Here is a 14,586-nt window from a genome sequence, read left to right as displayed (position 1 = left end):
TTTTATTAATTCAATGAAACACAAAAACTTACTCCATCTTCTCATTTATCATCAACTCCATTGTCTGGTTGTTATTATCCACTAGAAAAACATCAAGAATCAATAAGAAAAATAGATGAAACAAATTATGGATTTGTATGTGATTTAGTTGTTTATTCAATCCAACCAACATCACAACATGAATATACTTCTCAAATAATGATAATTTCAAGTATAAAAAGTGTAGAACCATTAAAATTAGCACGTAATTTAAGAAGTGAAGGATTTATAATTCAAACATTATTTAAAGAAGATATTAAAATGGAAGAGGCAAAAAAAATAATAAAAGATTATAATTGTGATAGGTTGATTCTTTTTGATGGAGGATTTAAAATTATCAATGAGGATGAAATAATTGAAATAAAAAATATTAATGAAGTTGTTTTAGAAATTAAATCTGGAAATCCAATTAATTTTGAATACACAACACTAAACAAAGTAGATATTGGAAGTATTATGTATAATGAAACATCAATTAAAGATATGCATCCAGAAATTATCAAAGCTATGATTATATCTTTTGAAAATGAAGATATTTTTATTAAAAAATATCCAACAATCAAAAAATCTTTTGAAACAAACCAAAATACAAAAGAATCACCACAAGTAATGATCATTCTTAAACAATATGATGAGGAATATGTTGAATTTATTGGAAAGAAGAAGAAAAAGAAATAAAAAAAATGTTTTTGAGAAAAAAAAAAGATATTTTGTTTTTAAAAAGAGAAAAAAAAAAAAAAAGAGAGAGAACTTAAAATTTAAGAAAAGAGAAAAACCAAAAAAAATACTTTTTTGTTTTTGATGAATTATTAAATAATAGTAAAAAATAATAAAAGAATAATAAGAAAAAAGAATTAAAAGGAAGAAAAACTAAAAATGAAAAATAAATGGAACCAACACCTATTGAACCATTAGAACCTAATGTTAATTTAAATGGGGGGAAAACGAAAAAGAAAAAAAGAGATATTGCAAATGAAGATGTTGAGGAAATGGCACAAGCATTATACATTTATTGGAAATCAAGAGATATTGTCAAAGCTGGAGAATGTGATTATGAGGAAGCAAATGAACGAGCTGAGATCATGTGGAAAAATGAAGAGAATGAAAAGATATTAGATGATTTCAGAAAAGCAGCTGCAGTTCAAATCGTTATGCTTGGAGGTGAATATATTGGAAATAAACGAAAAAGACAAGTAAGAAGTGAATTTGGTAAAAATAGAGCTGAGTGCAATCCATTCTTATTATTCTGTAGAGATCATAGAGAAAATGTTCGTGAAAAAGGAAGTAGGGGAAAAGGAATGACAACATTATCATCAATGTGGAAAGATTTACCTGAAACAGAAAAAACTCGTTACGTTGAACTTGCTAAAACAAATAAAACAAAAGAAACTCATGTTGATAGTATTAAACCTGTTGTTGATGACATGCCAACTCTTACTTCAATCCCACAACAATCACAAGAAGGAATAGGACCAATGCCAAGTGTAACACTTGACGTTATGGAAATGAAAAATATGAATGAATTTTTACCTCCTACTCTTTAAATGTGTTGTTTGTTTTAAAATTTTTATTTTATTTTTTCATATAAACCAAAAAAGAGTGTAATGAACTAATAATCAATCCTTCATTTAAATGATTTTTGAAAAACTCAATTTATAGGTTAGTGGACTTTTATTTATTCACACAACCTCAAGAAAATAAGAAAAGAAGTTACTCGTGTTGATACTTAATAAGAGTTCTAACTTTATTTAGCTACAAATAATTTTTTCAATGGAAGATTTTTGCTTATACAATTTAATTATACTAATCTTCATAAATTCTCTTTTCTTTAAATTATTTCTTTTATTATCTGAGTTTATGTTTAAACTCTTATTTAATTTCTCTTTCTAATTCTTTTTTTTAATATGAAAATACAATTCATTTTATTATTTCATTATAATTTATTGTATTAAGTTTGGTATTTTTTTTTAGATGTTTAAAGAATATTGATATAAAAAATATAACAAGAAGAAATGTAAACAAATACATTTCATGATATTTTTTATGTACATTCTTTATTTGATATGACATTTTAAAGTTTTTACTATACCTTCTTTTATTTGTTATATAATTATTATTTATTAAATATTCATACAATTTTAAATATAAATTGTATTTAATTAATGGCTTGTTGAGTCAGTTGAACTTATTATTATTTGATTGTAAATTAAATTGATAATTAGTTGTTATCCTTTTAATTTCTTAATAATTAATTTAGTACTTCGTTTTTATTGATGAACATTAATATTAATGTACGAATCTGATTGTGTTTTAATAGTATTTAAAAAGAATAAAACTAAAAAATGATTTATTCATCAATGAACACTTTTAAACAAATACATCTGTATAATTCCGTTATATGCCTATGAACAACCAAGTTTATTACTTGAAAAATTAACTAAATTATAAGATTATTTAGAATAATTAAATAAACAATTAACAACTTTTTGTAATGATGTTTCTATAATATTTACCTATTTGTATCGCCAGTTTTTATAAATAATCATAAGAAAAAGGAATAAATGTTGTAACAACTCAAATAAGATATAATAGATTAATAAAATATTATAATATGACTGACAAATAAAAAAGATAATTTTCACTATTTTTTTATTATTTCTTGTAAGTTTTTTTTTTATTTTTTAAGTAATAAAAACATAAATATTGAATGATATTTGGTTTAATAAAAATTTAAAATAAAACATGTTTCATAGCATTCAATTCAATTATAAATTCCATTTGATGAATAGACAATAAGTCTTATTTTCAATTGGAATTGATTTAGGAACTACTTTCTCTTCAGTTGCTTATTACGGTATTGTTAGAAATGAACCTGTTATGCTTCAAGATGAATTAAGAAAAGAACAAATACTACTATGTGTTCCTCTCTCATAATTAACTAGTAGTTGATTTGCTGTTATATTAAATAAATCAAAACATGACATTCATACTAGATGTCTTATTTATGATTCTAAGAGAGTTATAGGAAGAAATAAAAATGATATGAATTATGAAAATCGTGAAACCATTTAAAGGAAGAAGTATGATAAATGAAGTGCTTATATTGAATACTATGATCAATTAACTCATGTATTGAATAATTTGAACAAGAAGAAGTTAGTTGAATGATGTTAAAATGTTTGTACGCTATTGGGCAATTGGGCAAGAAAAACTTGGTAATCATCCAATATCAAATGTTGTTGTTACTGTTCCAGCTGTTTTAATGATAGACAAAGAGATACAACATTAACAGCATGTAAATTATCATGAATTAAGAATATTTCACTTGATAATAAACCAACAATGGCGATTAGTGAATACAAAAGAGAATATCAAAATACAATAAAAATGGAAATAAAATTGTAGTAATTGATTTTGGAGGAACATTAGATGTAAATGCTGTAAAATAGAAAATAATCTTCTTGGAGTGGAGTCAAGTGGAGAAAATTAAAATTTTGGAGGAAATGAAATTGATAAAGTGATGACTGATATTCTTAGAGAAAAGAAGAAAGTATTTCAAGACATTATAAAAAGAAACAAGAAATAACTCAAAAAGAAAAGACAATACTGAACAAGAAATTAGTTAGATTAAAGAAAGAATCAGAAAGAGTTAAAATTGAATTAAGTAATAAAATTGATATTGAATTAAATTTAGAAATATTATTATCTGATGGTTATGATGAAGAAATTATCGATTCTACTATTACAAGAAAAGAATTTGAAGAAGAATCTGAAAAAAGAGGAATATATGAAGAATTTATTATAAAATACAACAAGTCACTCAAAGAAAAGATATAAAAATGAGATGTTTAGTTAATAATATTAAATGGCGAAACATGTAAAATGCCAAGAATTAGAGATAAAGTTGGTGGGTTATTTGATAGACAATCAATTTCTGATAAGAGTTTTAATCCACTTAGTGCTATTGCAAAAGGAGCTGCATACTTAGCATATTCAAACGAAGAGATTATGTTCATGAAGCTGTATAAAATATTGTTCAAATAATTTGAATAAAAGTAGAAAGAGGAACATTAAAAATACTTATTAAAGATGGAGAAACGTTTCCTACTTTTCTTATTATAAAAACAAAATAAATATATCTAGAATATTAACAAGAAGAAAAATTAATAATTAAATTGTAAACATAAAATAATGACAATTCTAAAAATATCTATTAGATCAATTAACAACAGAATAAAAGTATTAATAAGAAAACACAATTTTCAAATAAATAACTAAACTTTATTTTGAATTTCAATTACTAGTACATATGGTAGTGTGAATGTCTTAACATGACAATAATAAGAATGTCCTATAAACTATTCTCACTTAAAAACTGAGAATCAATGATTTTACAATTTTAAATAAAATTAATATTATAAGTTAATTAAAAGTTCTCTTTTATTTTAAAAAATTTTGATTAATATGAAAAAAATCAAAACATTAACTTAGATGAGTTATCGTATTTTTATTTTGGTTCAGTGCATGGAGTTGACATTTTTTTAGCTAATTTACCACATTTTACTTTAAAGGTTTTGATTTTCATGAATTTGTCTGTATTGTTTGGAAGAACGCCACTAACAGCATCAGACAATGCTTTGGCATTCTTTAAAGCAACTTCTTCTCTCTTAAGAACATATCTCTTATCTAATTTACCTTGTAATCTAGCAAGAGCAATTTTGTTTTCAGCTTTGTTTACTTTCAAAGCAGCTTTTCTATTTCTTCTATTAATTCTGTCTTGAACCATTTCTTTAATTTCTTCTTGTCTTTCTTTTAATTGGTTTATTTTTCTATTATGAGCATCAATAAGAATATCACGGGCAATTTGAGCTTTAAGACCTTGTCTTTCTTGTTGTGACTTAACGGCTTTATCTTTTAAGGTATCAATTCCTTTCTTTTCACTTTCAACTGAATTTTTTATTTCTTTAGCGACAGTGTGAATAATTTTCTTTTTATTAGCAGTATCACCTTTAGCCATTTGGATATCTAAAGTAGCTGATTTATCTAAGGCATTTCTTTTTTCATTACTAGCAATAACATTATTTAAAATTGATCGAGTAGCATCTCTTTCTAATTGTTGTTTTTGAGCTTTAAGTACTTTATTTCTCATATTATTAATATCCCTTCTATTCATTTCATATTCTCTGTTCTTTCTCATTTGAGTTACTTTTGCAGCGTTTAAGGTATCTTGTTCAATTTGTGCTTCATTAGCAATTTTTTTATGAGCAATTACTCTTCTTGTTTCAAAAGCTGTTTTTTGTTTTTTTAATTCATCAATTTCATCAGCTAATTCTGCTTTAATTTTTCCCATATAATCATTCTTTGCAATTTCTAATTTATTCTTTAGTTTACTGTCAAGTACTTTTTGTTTTAAATCTTCTACTTTCTTTTGTTGTTTTAATTTATATTTTCTAAGTGCATCTCTAGCACATGCAATTTTTGCTTTTTTATATCTTTTTAATTCAATAAGTTGTTTTTCTAATTTAATTCTATCCTCTTCATTATTTTGAATTTTTGCAGTTTTAATTTTTTCTTCTAATATTAACATTTTTCTTCTTACCATCTCTGCTATTTCTTCTTTCTTTAAATTATCAGCTCTTTCTTTCATTTCTTGTGCAATATCTTGTTGTCTTAAGTTATTTAAATATTCTTTAGTTCTCTTAATGGCAGCTACTCTTTCTTTATGTTCTGTTTGCCTTACTTTTTCAACTGCTTCTTTTGTTTCTGTGTTTCTTCTTTTAGCCTCTTCAAAGTCTCTAATAAATCTTCTTCTATTTCTCATTTGTTCTGCTTGTGCTTCTACAATCTTTTCTGCTGTAATTTTAAGTCTATAATATTCAAGGGTTTTCTTTCTTAATTCTTCTTTTTTCTTATTAAGTGCTTCAACTAAAGCTTTTTCTTTAGCAACTTCTTCCATTTTAGCTTTTAATTCAAGTTTCTCTGAATTTTGTGTTTCATTAATTTTCTTTAATGATTCGATAATAGAGGCATTAACTTTAGCACTTTGTTGTTCAATAGTTTTAATACTGATATTGATCTTTTCAATTTGTTCATTAACTTCTTGGGTCTTATTGACTGCCTGTGGTTGTTGTTTATTGATTTGATTCAATCTCTTTTGAATAGCCTCAGTTCTGTTTTCAGGTGGAATTTTAACCTCTTCACTTAATAAAGCCTTTGTATAAGCTTCAAATTCAAGAAAACTTGTTCCGTATGGTTGACGTGGATTAAGTTCACTAACAATATTAGTAACTGTAGTTGGTGTACATCTAGGGGCTGCAAGAGCACTGATAACAATTAATAAAATGTATATGACTTGCATATGATAGTATGATTTTTAAGATCATCTCATATATCTTTTTCTTTTCTTTTCACAAAATTTAAAATTTCTTGTTGATTGAAATAATTCACTTTTTCATATTCTTTCTTGGAAGTATAGTTTTTTTTAATTTCTTTTATTATGTAAAATCCATTCTCATTTCTTGATTTTTGTTTTTTTTTTTTCACTCAATTCATTTTGCTATCAACTGGTTGATTTTAAACAGAACAACTACCAGGAAATTTATATCTGTGTTGGCTTATTTCTATAATAAACAAGTTGTAAGAAGTGAAGAAATATTCAATAACACATTACTAAATTTTGTTATTTAAAAATCAAAACACAAACCTAAAAAAAAATTAAAAAAAAAAGTATTGATAAAAACAAAAAAGAAAGAAAAAAAGATCTCAACAACTAAAAAAGTTTATATTATTTACATGAAGTTGTTGTATTTTGTATTATTAGTTGTCCTTGTATCTGCAAATCCAAAAGTCAATGCAACAGAAAAAAAACAATCTTCTATTGACAAGTTGATTAACGATGCTACAAACACTTCAAAACCTATTCCTGTTGTTGAAGCTGATCCATTAAATACAAACGAAACACAAAAACTAATCAAAGAACTTGCTGATGCAGAAGTTACACGAAATGCTTTAAAAGAACAAACAAAAAAAGCACGAAAGGCATTACTACAACAAACCGAAGAACTTGCCAAGGAGCATAAAATTCGAATGAAAAAAATCAAAGCACAATCACAAGACTTTGAGAAAAGAGAACACTTAAGAGAACAAGTCGAAGAGGCAAAATTAGCATTGTTACGTGCCAATGGAAGTTTTATAGAAACTCAAAACGATGTTGCTGCATTAAAGAATTACACAGAAGAAGAAATGAAACGAATAGAATATCAAAGAAAAATTCAATTACGTGATAAGATTGATGCAGAAAGACGAAGGGTTCAAATAGAAAAATTAAAGAAAGCACTTAATAAAAAACGAAAAGAAATGGAAAAGAAAATAAAAGCACAACATGAAAAGGAAGATAAAGCTTTTAAAATTGCTCATCAACGATTATTAGAAAAATTTGATAAAGAAAGAAAGTTAAGAAAAGATGCGTTAATGAAAAAAGAAATGGAATTAAGAAAGATGAGAGCATTAGAATTTGAAAAATTTAGAACAGAAGTTGAAATGGAAAGAAAGATGAAACGATTAACTATTGAAGAAACACAAAAACAATTATTAAATCTCAGAAAAGCAGAAGAAATTAAAAGAGAAATTGTAAGAGAAGGAATTAGATATAAAAAATTATTAGAACAACAAAAAATGAAAAAGGCAGAAGAAAAAGCTAAAATGATTGAAGATCTTAAAGACAAAGCTGTTAATTTAATGCTTCAAAAAGAAGATTTGAAAAGAAAGAGAAAGATTGAAGCTACTGAATTAATGAATGAAGTAGCAAATGCTAAAAAAGAAATAGAAACAAATATCAAAATCACAAAAAAAGGAATTCAGTCACGAAGAGAAAGAAAAGCAGCAATAAGAACAGCTACAATTCGATCAGAAAGAACAAAAATGAGGTATTTAAAAATTAAAGCATTAAAAGATATTTTAAGTAAAAAACTTGCAGCAGAAGAAAAAATTTATAAAAAGAAATTAGAAGAACAAAAGAAGATTAAGTCATTAGAATGTAAAGCAAGAGGTCTTGTTAAAAGATTAAGTAAAATTGCAAAAGAGTATAATAAAAGAAGTATTGAAGTTATCAAAAAAGTTAAAGCAGAAAAGAAAGCATTATTAATTAGAAAGATGTTACTTGAAAAAGCTGATGAAATTAATGAAAAACGAAGTTTAATTAATCAATTTAAATTAAAGATACGACAATTAGAAGAACAAGAATTAAAACATCAAATGCAATTAAGTGGAGTTGAAAAAGATATTTTAAATCAAAGGACATTAGCTAAAATTATTAGAATGAAAACTATGAGAGAAAGAATGAGACGAAAGAGAATTCTTGCATTAAAAAAGAATTTAAAAAAAATGTATTTGGAAAGAAGAGATATGTTATGGAAGAAAAGATGTATTAGATTTAGAAAAACAGCTAACATGAAGCAAAATGAAGAATTAAGAAAAAGAAAAATAGCACGTATTATTTGTGGAAAGAAGTATTGGAAAAAACAAGCTCCAAAAAAATGTTATGATTTTATTGGAGGAAAATATCACGACTTAATTCATAAACCAGGTAAAAATATATTCAGATGTCCATTTGAAAAACATCATGGAATTACTAAATGTGATACAATTGAATTACCTTAAACTTAAAACAAATGAATTTATTTTTTACTTCTTTCATTTTCAAATCTTTTTTTTTTAAAAAGTAAAAATATTATAAATTTTATTAAATTTGAATTCTTTTAAAATAACATTTTATATTTATTTCAACTAAAATAAAAATATTCTTTATTTTATAATAAGATTATTAATGCTATTTTAATTATTATTTCATTAATAACACTTCTTCTTTTGTTAAAGTAAAGTTTTAAACAAAAAGAACAAAAAATACCACCAATAATATCATTCAGTACTTTAAAAAGATTTTAGTATTGTTTTAATTTATTAATTTTAAAGAACCATTCATATTTTGTTTGTTTTGTTTAATTGATATTATCATAGTAAATTAATTTTATACTAAAAACACCTATTAAAAAGTGAGATTATTTAATGTAATTGCAATTTTTATTCTTATGAATATTTTAATTTATGTTAATTAACAAACTTTGATTAATTGTTTTTTAAACATTGAATCATTTTACTTTGACTAACGTTATTATTCATGAATACTTGATTTGTTGATTTCCTTTTAATAAGTATATCTAATACTATTTAAAGTTATTTTATTTTTAATGTATTTAAATTTGTATCAACTTATATTCACTATTCTATCAAATTAAAGGTTGAAATGAAATGTTCAATTCATTTATTGATTTTATTTTATATTCTTTTTTAATTTTTATATTTCAAATAAATAATAATGAATAAAAATCATTTCATTTCAATAATAATGATTCGTTGTGGTGTGAAATATTCTGGATGTTGTTTTTCCATAAAGTCAATTTGTTATTCTTTTGTATTCAAATGAGTGTTGATAACAATATGACTATGTTTTATTATTTTATTTATAAACATGGATATCGCTTTCCTATAATCCAAATTCAAACAAACTACTATATTGTTGTTCATATAAAATAATGCATGTTTTGGTTCATTAATATCAAATTTTATCGTTCCATTGATTCTATCATTTAATTTTAATAAAAAAAATGGTTTTGTATCATTTATATAACTAAATCTATCAATTTTCTCATTATTATATCCTCCAAATTCATCTTCAAAAATAATTATTATATTTTCTTTATTTATTATTCTTTGATCAAATACTGATGTATTAATATTCCAATTATCTTTATCTGAATTAAATATTATATTGAATAATATTCTTTCCATTCTTCTATTTATTTCATTTCTTCTATTGTGCTCATTCATTTCTACTCTCTTTTTTATCTCTAAATAATCACTGTAGTGTAATTTCCATTCTTCTTTATTCTTATTAAATCTTGTTTTAATATTATTGACTTCTTCTTCTTCTAATGGTTTAGTTTTATTTTCTTAGTTCATTTTCTTAGTTCAAATGATTTGTGTTTAGTTCATTCTTCGTTCTATTAATTATTTCTTCATCTTTATTATATTCTTCTATTATTTTGTTTATTTGATTCTTTATTATTTCAACTACTCTAATTGTTTCTTGATTTTTTTCTATTATTAGTTTTCTTCTTCTTTCTGTTTCATCAATTCTATCAAATATTCCTTCTCCTCTTTTAATTGTTTCTGAATATGTTTCATCTGGTTTTATTTCAAATATTTCATTTTTAATACTTCCTAAATAATAATGATAATGTTTATTAATATCATCAATTGATTGTTGAATGCTTGTAAGTGTTTCTACTTCTTCTTTAATTAATTTATTATTCATCACTTCTTCCAATGTAATTCGATAATTGTAAATACAAGTTTAAATAGAAATAACCATAAGCATTATTACAACTTTTCTGAAAATTCTTAAGATGATTATTGATTAAAAGATAATCGTTATCAATCAAAGTTTTACAAAATATTATAATACTATTTTAAAGTTTTTGGAAGAACTTTTATTTTATATTTTCAATTTATTTTTAGAATTGTAAACATAAATAAAAATAGAATAGTTATATTTTTAAATCGCCAAGAAATTTTCGCTTTATTATTTCAAATGAATATAAAGGAGTTATATGAAAAATATCTTAATTAAAGTACATAGAACTTTCTATATAACAGAAAAAAGAGATGGCTCTACTGGTTTAAATATACTCTGAAGAGTTGAAAGTTCACTTGGAATAATGTTAGTGGTATGAAGGTTTGTTTCTTCTTTAATACAATTGACTTTTTGCAATCTTCCAAAGAAATGATTCTTTACATCATTTGGTGATCTTCCTTTCAAATAACTTGCGATAATTGTCCATTTATTTCCTATTTCTTTTCTTTTTTGAAGAATAAGATTGTCCTCTTCTTGACTCCAAGGTCGATGATAGATTGATTCATTGTTATTGAGATAACGCTCTCTACACTGTTTCTTTGTTCTAGTTGGAACCATAGAAGCAACTTCTTCCCAATTATTAATTCCATATCGTTTAATTCCTTCTATCAACAACATTTCTTCTCTTGTTGTCCATATTCTAACAACCTTCTTTTTTACCTTTTCTGGTTCTGAAGAAGTGTTTATTGGTAGTGTGTGTATGTATGAACTCATGAGAATGATGTGAAGTTCAAAGAGTTGTGCTTAAAAATATCTTCAAATAAGATTTTATTTCTAGAAATTTCTGTAGTTTTACTGATAAAAAAACATTTTTCTGATTTGATTCTTCTTGAAATATTGTTATTTATTTTCCTATTTTATTAATAACTAATTAAAACTGTTTTGTAAAACAAAATAAAATAAATTGTTTTTTTGGTACAATAAAATCAATAAAATTGAAGTGAAATTCCATTGAAAATAAGGAGATTGTAAAAAAATGAAGAAGTGATTTTAGTGGTGACCCAAGTGATGTGAATGGTTCTAATTTAGTTGGTGTTTAATGTGAAAGAATTGGTAGAGGAATAGAACTATGAGTTAAAGTAATAGAAAGGAGAAAGGAAGAAATAGTAAAATGAAAAAAAGAAATAAACAAAAAGAACTCATAATTTATTGAGAACGAAGCATCATGAGTAATTCAAGTAAATCAGAAGAACACTTTGGACTTGAGGATCTTTTATCTCTTGAAAACCCAACATCAGACGTCATATTTTGTTTAAATACTGACCATATAACAAAAATTAAACAAACGATAATAGCAATTCCGTACATTAATTTTGTATTAAACGAACATTATCAAGAAGTTTTATCAGCAAATGATTTTCAATCAATGTGTCTTCAATTAAATTTATTAAAGAAAAGAATCATTGCTAACACATATTTAGAATCAAAAATTAAAAAGAAATTATTTTTAACATTTGTACATCACATTAATCAATTCTTTGATAATTATGGTGATGCTTCTCAACTACAGTTTGTTATATTATTAAATTTTATTTAGACTATTAACTTTCATTTATTATGAATAAGTAAATAATTAACATTTATTTTTCTACGTCTTCTTAGATTTGTATCAATTAAACTGAATTATGTATTAATACGTTTTAGTAATGTCTCCCAATTACAACCACCTTCTCTTCCAATACAAACAGAATTTCCTCTAATTCAACCACCCCAAGAAGGAATTCTTTTAAATCAATCCATAGCACCATTACCTGTGATAAATTCACAATACCCAATGGTAAATTATCCAATGACTTTAGTTGATTATAATCAATATCCACTTGTAAAACCTGAATCTCAACTCAATGATTACTTATCACTTAATCAATCAAAAGTAAATTACATAGAAACAGACTATTCTCAACTAACACCAATACCTACACAAATTTCTCCTTTAATTCAACCCACTGATATCCCTTTAACTCAACTACGAACTAACTTAATCCAAGAACTCAAAAACGCTTCTTCTCAAGTATTAGGAGCAATTGCTCAGAAATATAAACCAGGAGAAGATGACGTTGTTATTGATATTGATACATTAACAAGTAATGATATTAATAATATTCTTATTCAAATACAACACTAATGATTATCTCATCCCTTGAATAATGCCTTTGTATTTTATTATTTAGTAATTTGACTAACAACGGTTTCTTTTATAAACTAGTTTTTTTAATACCTCTTATTGGTGTTGACTAAAGGATTTATGTTATTAGTAAGTCATCCATAATTAAATATTTATTTTTGTAATAATTTATTATTCATTTTTATTGTTAAAAATTTACAAATGAAAAATGAATATTTTTTATAATGAAATATTATGGATTTGATCAAATTATTGTTTAAGAGTTTTATTGAAAGATGAACTTATATTATCCGAAAAATGTAATGTCTTTAAATTGTTTCTTTTTTTTCTGATAACATCTCTTCCTTTCTTTGGATGTACCCTTTCATTTTAATTTAATAAATCAAATTCACAAATTAGTGTGTCTATTTTTTAATGTAATGAAAATAAGAACCCACTTAACAAAGACAGTCATGAACTTTCTTATAATTAGACTAATATTGTTAAATATTAATATTAAAATATTTAATAGTACTAAATATTCTTTATGTTTGATATCAAAAAGTATAAAATAGAATTTAGAAGATTTTTACAAATAATAGAATAAAACATATAAAAACTGGTATTAATAATTCTGTTTATTTATAAACATTACATTCAATTTATGTTTGTTTTTTATAGTCACTTTTTCAATTTTGAGAAGTAAGTAGTTGAGTTATCAAACTATATTAGTTCTTTCTTTTTATTGTTTCAAATAAAAAAAATATAATTGGATAATTTATTACAACTTGAAGCAGTTTCGTACAATATGATGAATTAACTATAATTAACAACTAATTGTTGTTATGTTTTATCTTTAATCATAATTTTCTATAAATTATAATGCCATACTATTTAACTATTTTTCAAGCATTTTAAAATATAATGAACTATTTTAATATTAGTTATTAATAATTAGCTATTGTCTGTTTTATTTAAATTAGTTTAATGTTGATTTAAACAATGAATTCAACAGAAATTTATTTCGTGATATTAATAATAGTTTTAAACGAGAGTATAATTGGTAATAAGAATCATTATTGACCATCAAATTTAATTTGTCATAGAACACCAACAAAATAAATTAAGTCTTACAAAATATTAAGATAATTTGTTTTATATAAATTAATGAAACAAGAAAGTATTTTTATTATATGCTACTACTTTAAAATAATGTTTTATGAAATGATGAGTTGGTTAACATAAGAACCTAATTAATACCGATGAGTTAATCAAAACCATTTCATATTTTTTTGATAATTAATTATAAAATAATATAAGATTATGAAATTAAAAATTACTGTGGTGAGACTGAACAATCAATTAAAATAATTTGACAATTAAATATAAAACTTATAAATAAAGAATAAGAGATAGACATATTAAATAAAAATACGTAAGATCATTATTTATTAATTTAGCTATTATTTTCTATTTAATTTAATGGCCATATTTGTTCAAAAACAATCATGATGTATTGGAATAATGATTTATTAATAAAAGCAAAAATATAATCATAAAATACTATTACAGAAAAAAAAATAATGAAATAGTATCAATGGATAATAATAAAACATTAATGAATCAAGTAGAAATGGAATTTATTCATAGTATAAAATTAAAACGAGTGAAAGGAACCATTCAAAAGAAATATTATAATAATTTAATTAATTTGTATGATAATTATGTACCTTATAAAATTGTCCCGACAAATAAAATTAATGTAAAATTTGACCGACTAAAAAAATATTTAAATATCATTGATTTGATCTATCTATATTCAGTTCAAAATTATCAAACTTCATTTTCTTATAGAGAGTTTCTTTTTATCTTAAAAATATTTTGATCTCAAATAATATTTTTTTTTAATTAAACCAGTAAACTGTTCATTTATTTTCCTTTTGTTTATTTAAATTTGATTTTATAACGATTG

General features: G+C 23.5%; 6 protein-coding genes across 6 annotated transcripts in view, besides 26 other annotated features; 4 read left to right on the top strand and 2 right to left on the bottom strand.

The window, feature by feature from the left end:
• EDI_318510 (uncharacterized protein) overlaps nucleotides 1-717 on the top strand; it is a gene marked incomplete at both ends in the record, with an annotated part of 2,711 nt that extends 1,994 nt beyond the window's left edge. The window contains one exon of the mRNA XM_001735210.1: nucleotides 86-717. Coding sequence (XP_001735262.1) covers nucleotides 86-717 — 632 coding nt within the window. The remainder of the gene's footprint in view (nucleotides 1-85) is intronic.
• Nucleotides 696-824: a microsatellite.
• A 36-nt stretch (nucleotides 825-860) lies between these two features.
• Nucleotides 861-927: a microsatellite.
• EDI_318500 (uncharacterized protein) lies at nucleotides 927-1,583 on the top strand (the record flags this gene model as incomplete). The annotated part of the gene is made up of 1 exon (XM_001735209.1): nucleotides 927-1,583. The coding sequence occupies one exon, from the start codon at nucleotides 927-929 to the stop codon at nucleotides 1,581-1,583; it is 657 nt and encodes a 218-aa protein (XP_001735261.1).
• A 12-nt stretch (nucleotides 1,584-1,595) lies between these two features.
• Nucleotides 1,596-1,628: a sequence feature (AT_rich).
• A 304-nt stretch (nucleotides 1,629-1,932) lies between these two features.
• Nucleotides 1,933-2,042: a sequence feature (AT_rich).
• A 90-nt stretch (nucleotides 2,043-2,132) lies between these two features.
• Nucleotides 2,133-2,203: a sequence feature (AT_rich).
• Nucleotides 2,204-2,467: 264 nt separating this feature from the next.
• Nucleotides 2,468-2,511: a sequence feature (AT_rich).
• A 111-nt stretch (nucleotides 2,512-2,622) lies between these two features.
• Nucleotides 2,623-2,780: a sequence feature (AT_rich).
• A 908-nt stretch (nucleotides 2,781-3,688) lies between these two features.
• Nucleotides 3,689-3,745: a sequence feature (AT_rich).
• A 407-nt stretch (nucleotides 3,746-4,152) lies between these two features.
• Nucleotides 4,153-4,232: a sequence feature (AT_rich).
• Nucleotides 4,233-4,434: 202 nt separating this feature from the next.
• Nucleotides 4,435-4,514: a sequence feature (AT_rich).
• A 32-nt stretch (nucleotides 4,515-4,546) lies between these two features.
• Nucleotides 4,547-6,397, bottom strand: EDI_318490 (DNA double-strand break repair Rad50 ATPase, putative; the record flags this gene model as incomplete). The annotated part of the gene is made up of 1 exon (XM_001735208.1): nucleotides 4,547-6,397. The coding sequence occupies one exon, from the start codon at nucleotides 6,395-6,397 to the stop codon at nucleotides 4,547-4,549; it is 1,851 nt and encodes a 616-aa protein (XP_001735260.1).
• Nucleotides 6,398-6,723: 326 nt separating this feature from the next.
• Nucleotides 6,724-6,796: a microsatellite.
• A 35-nt stretch (nucleotides 6,797-6,831) lies between these two features.
• EDI_318480 (nuclease sbcCD subunit C, putative) lies at nucleotides 6,832-8,697 on the top strand (the record flags this gene model as incomplete). Its single annotated transcript, XM_001735207.1, has 1 exon — nucleotides 6,832-8,697. The coding sequence occupies one exon, from the start codon at nucleotides 6,832-6,834 to the stop codon at nucleotides 8,695-8,697; it is 1,866 nt and encodes a 621-aa protein (XP_001735259.1).
• Nucleotides 8,698-8,743: 46 nt separating this feature from the next.
• Nucleotides 8,744-8,893: a sequence feature (AT_rich).
• A 94-nt stretch (nucleotides 8,894-8,987) lies between these two features.
• Nucleotides 8,988-9,008: a sequence feature (AT_rich).
• Nucleotides 9,009-9,239: 231 nt separating this feature from the next.
• Nucleotides 9,240-9,298: a sequence feature (AT_rich).
• A 36-nt stretch (nucleotides 9,299-9,334) lies between these two features.
• Nucleotides 9,335-9,940: a repeat region.
• Nucleotides 9,875-10,436: a repeat region.
• Nucleotides 10,437-10,584: 148 nt separating this feature from the next.
• Nucleotides 10,585-10,657: a sequence feature (AT_rich).
• An 84-nt stretch (nucleotides 10,658-10,741) lies between these two features.
• On the bottom strand, nucleotides 10,742-11,224 carry EDI_318470 (transcription factor MYB75, putative; the record flags this gene model as incomplete). Its single annotated transcript, XM_001735206.1, has 1 exon — nucleotides 10,742-11,224. The coding sequence occupies one exon, from the start codon at nucleotides 11,222-11,224 to the stop codon at nucleotides 10,742-10,744; it is 483 nt and encodes a 160-aa protein (XP_001735258.1).
• Nucleotides 11,225-11,675: 451 nt separating this feature from the next.
• On the top strand, nucleotides 11,676-12,635 carry EDI_318460 (uncharacterized protein; the record flags this gene model as incomplete). Its single annotated transcript, XM_001735205.1, has 2 exons — nucleotides 11,676-12,019; nucleotides 12,155-12,635. 2 exons carry the CDS (start codon nucleotides 11,676-11,678, stop codon nucleotides 12,633-12,635), a joined length of 825 nt encoding a protein of 274 aa, XP_001735257.1.
• Nucleotides 12,025-12,098: a sequence feature (AT_rich).
• A 140-nt stretch (nucleotides 12,636-12,775) lies between the features above and the next one.
• Nucleotides 12,776-12,871: a sequence feature (AT_rich).
• Nucleotides 12,872-13,109: 238 nt separating this feature from the next.
• Nucleotides 13,110-13,145: a sequence feature (AT_rich).
• A 380-nt stretch (nucleotides 13,146-13,525) lies between these two features.
• Nucleotides 13,526-13,571: a sequence feature (AT_rich).
• Nucleotides 13,572-13,748: 177 nt separating this feature from the next.
• Nucleotides 13,749-13,783: a sequence feature (AT_rich).
• A 115-nt stretch (nucleotides 13,784-13,898) lies between these two features.
• Nucleotides 13,899-13,953: a sequence feature (AT_rich).
• A 21-nt stretch (nucleotides 13,954-13,974) lies between these two features.
• Nucleotides 13,975-14,017: a sequence feature (AT_rich).
• A 284-nt stretch (nucleotides 14,018-14,301) lies between these two features.
• Nucleotides 14,302-14,327: a sequence feature (AT_rich).
• Nucleotides 14,328-14,503: 176 nt separating this feature from the next.
• Nucleotides 14,504-14,527: a sequence feature (AT_rich).
• Nucleotides 14,528-14,586: the final 59 nt, after the last annotated feature.

This window comes from Entamoeba dispar, genomic scaffold (genome assembly GCF_000209125.1).
Source record: "Entamoeba dispar SAW760 scf_1105229458985 genomic scaffold, whole genome shotgun sequence".
Classification (NCBI taxonomy): Eukaryota; Evosea; order Mastigamoebida; family Endamoebidae; genus Entamoeba; species Entamoeba dispar.
This window is presented reverse-complemented; position numbering and strand designations above follow the sequence as displayed.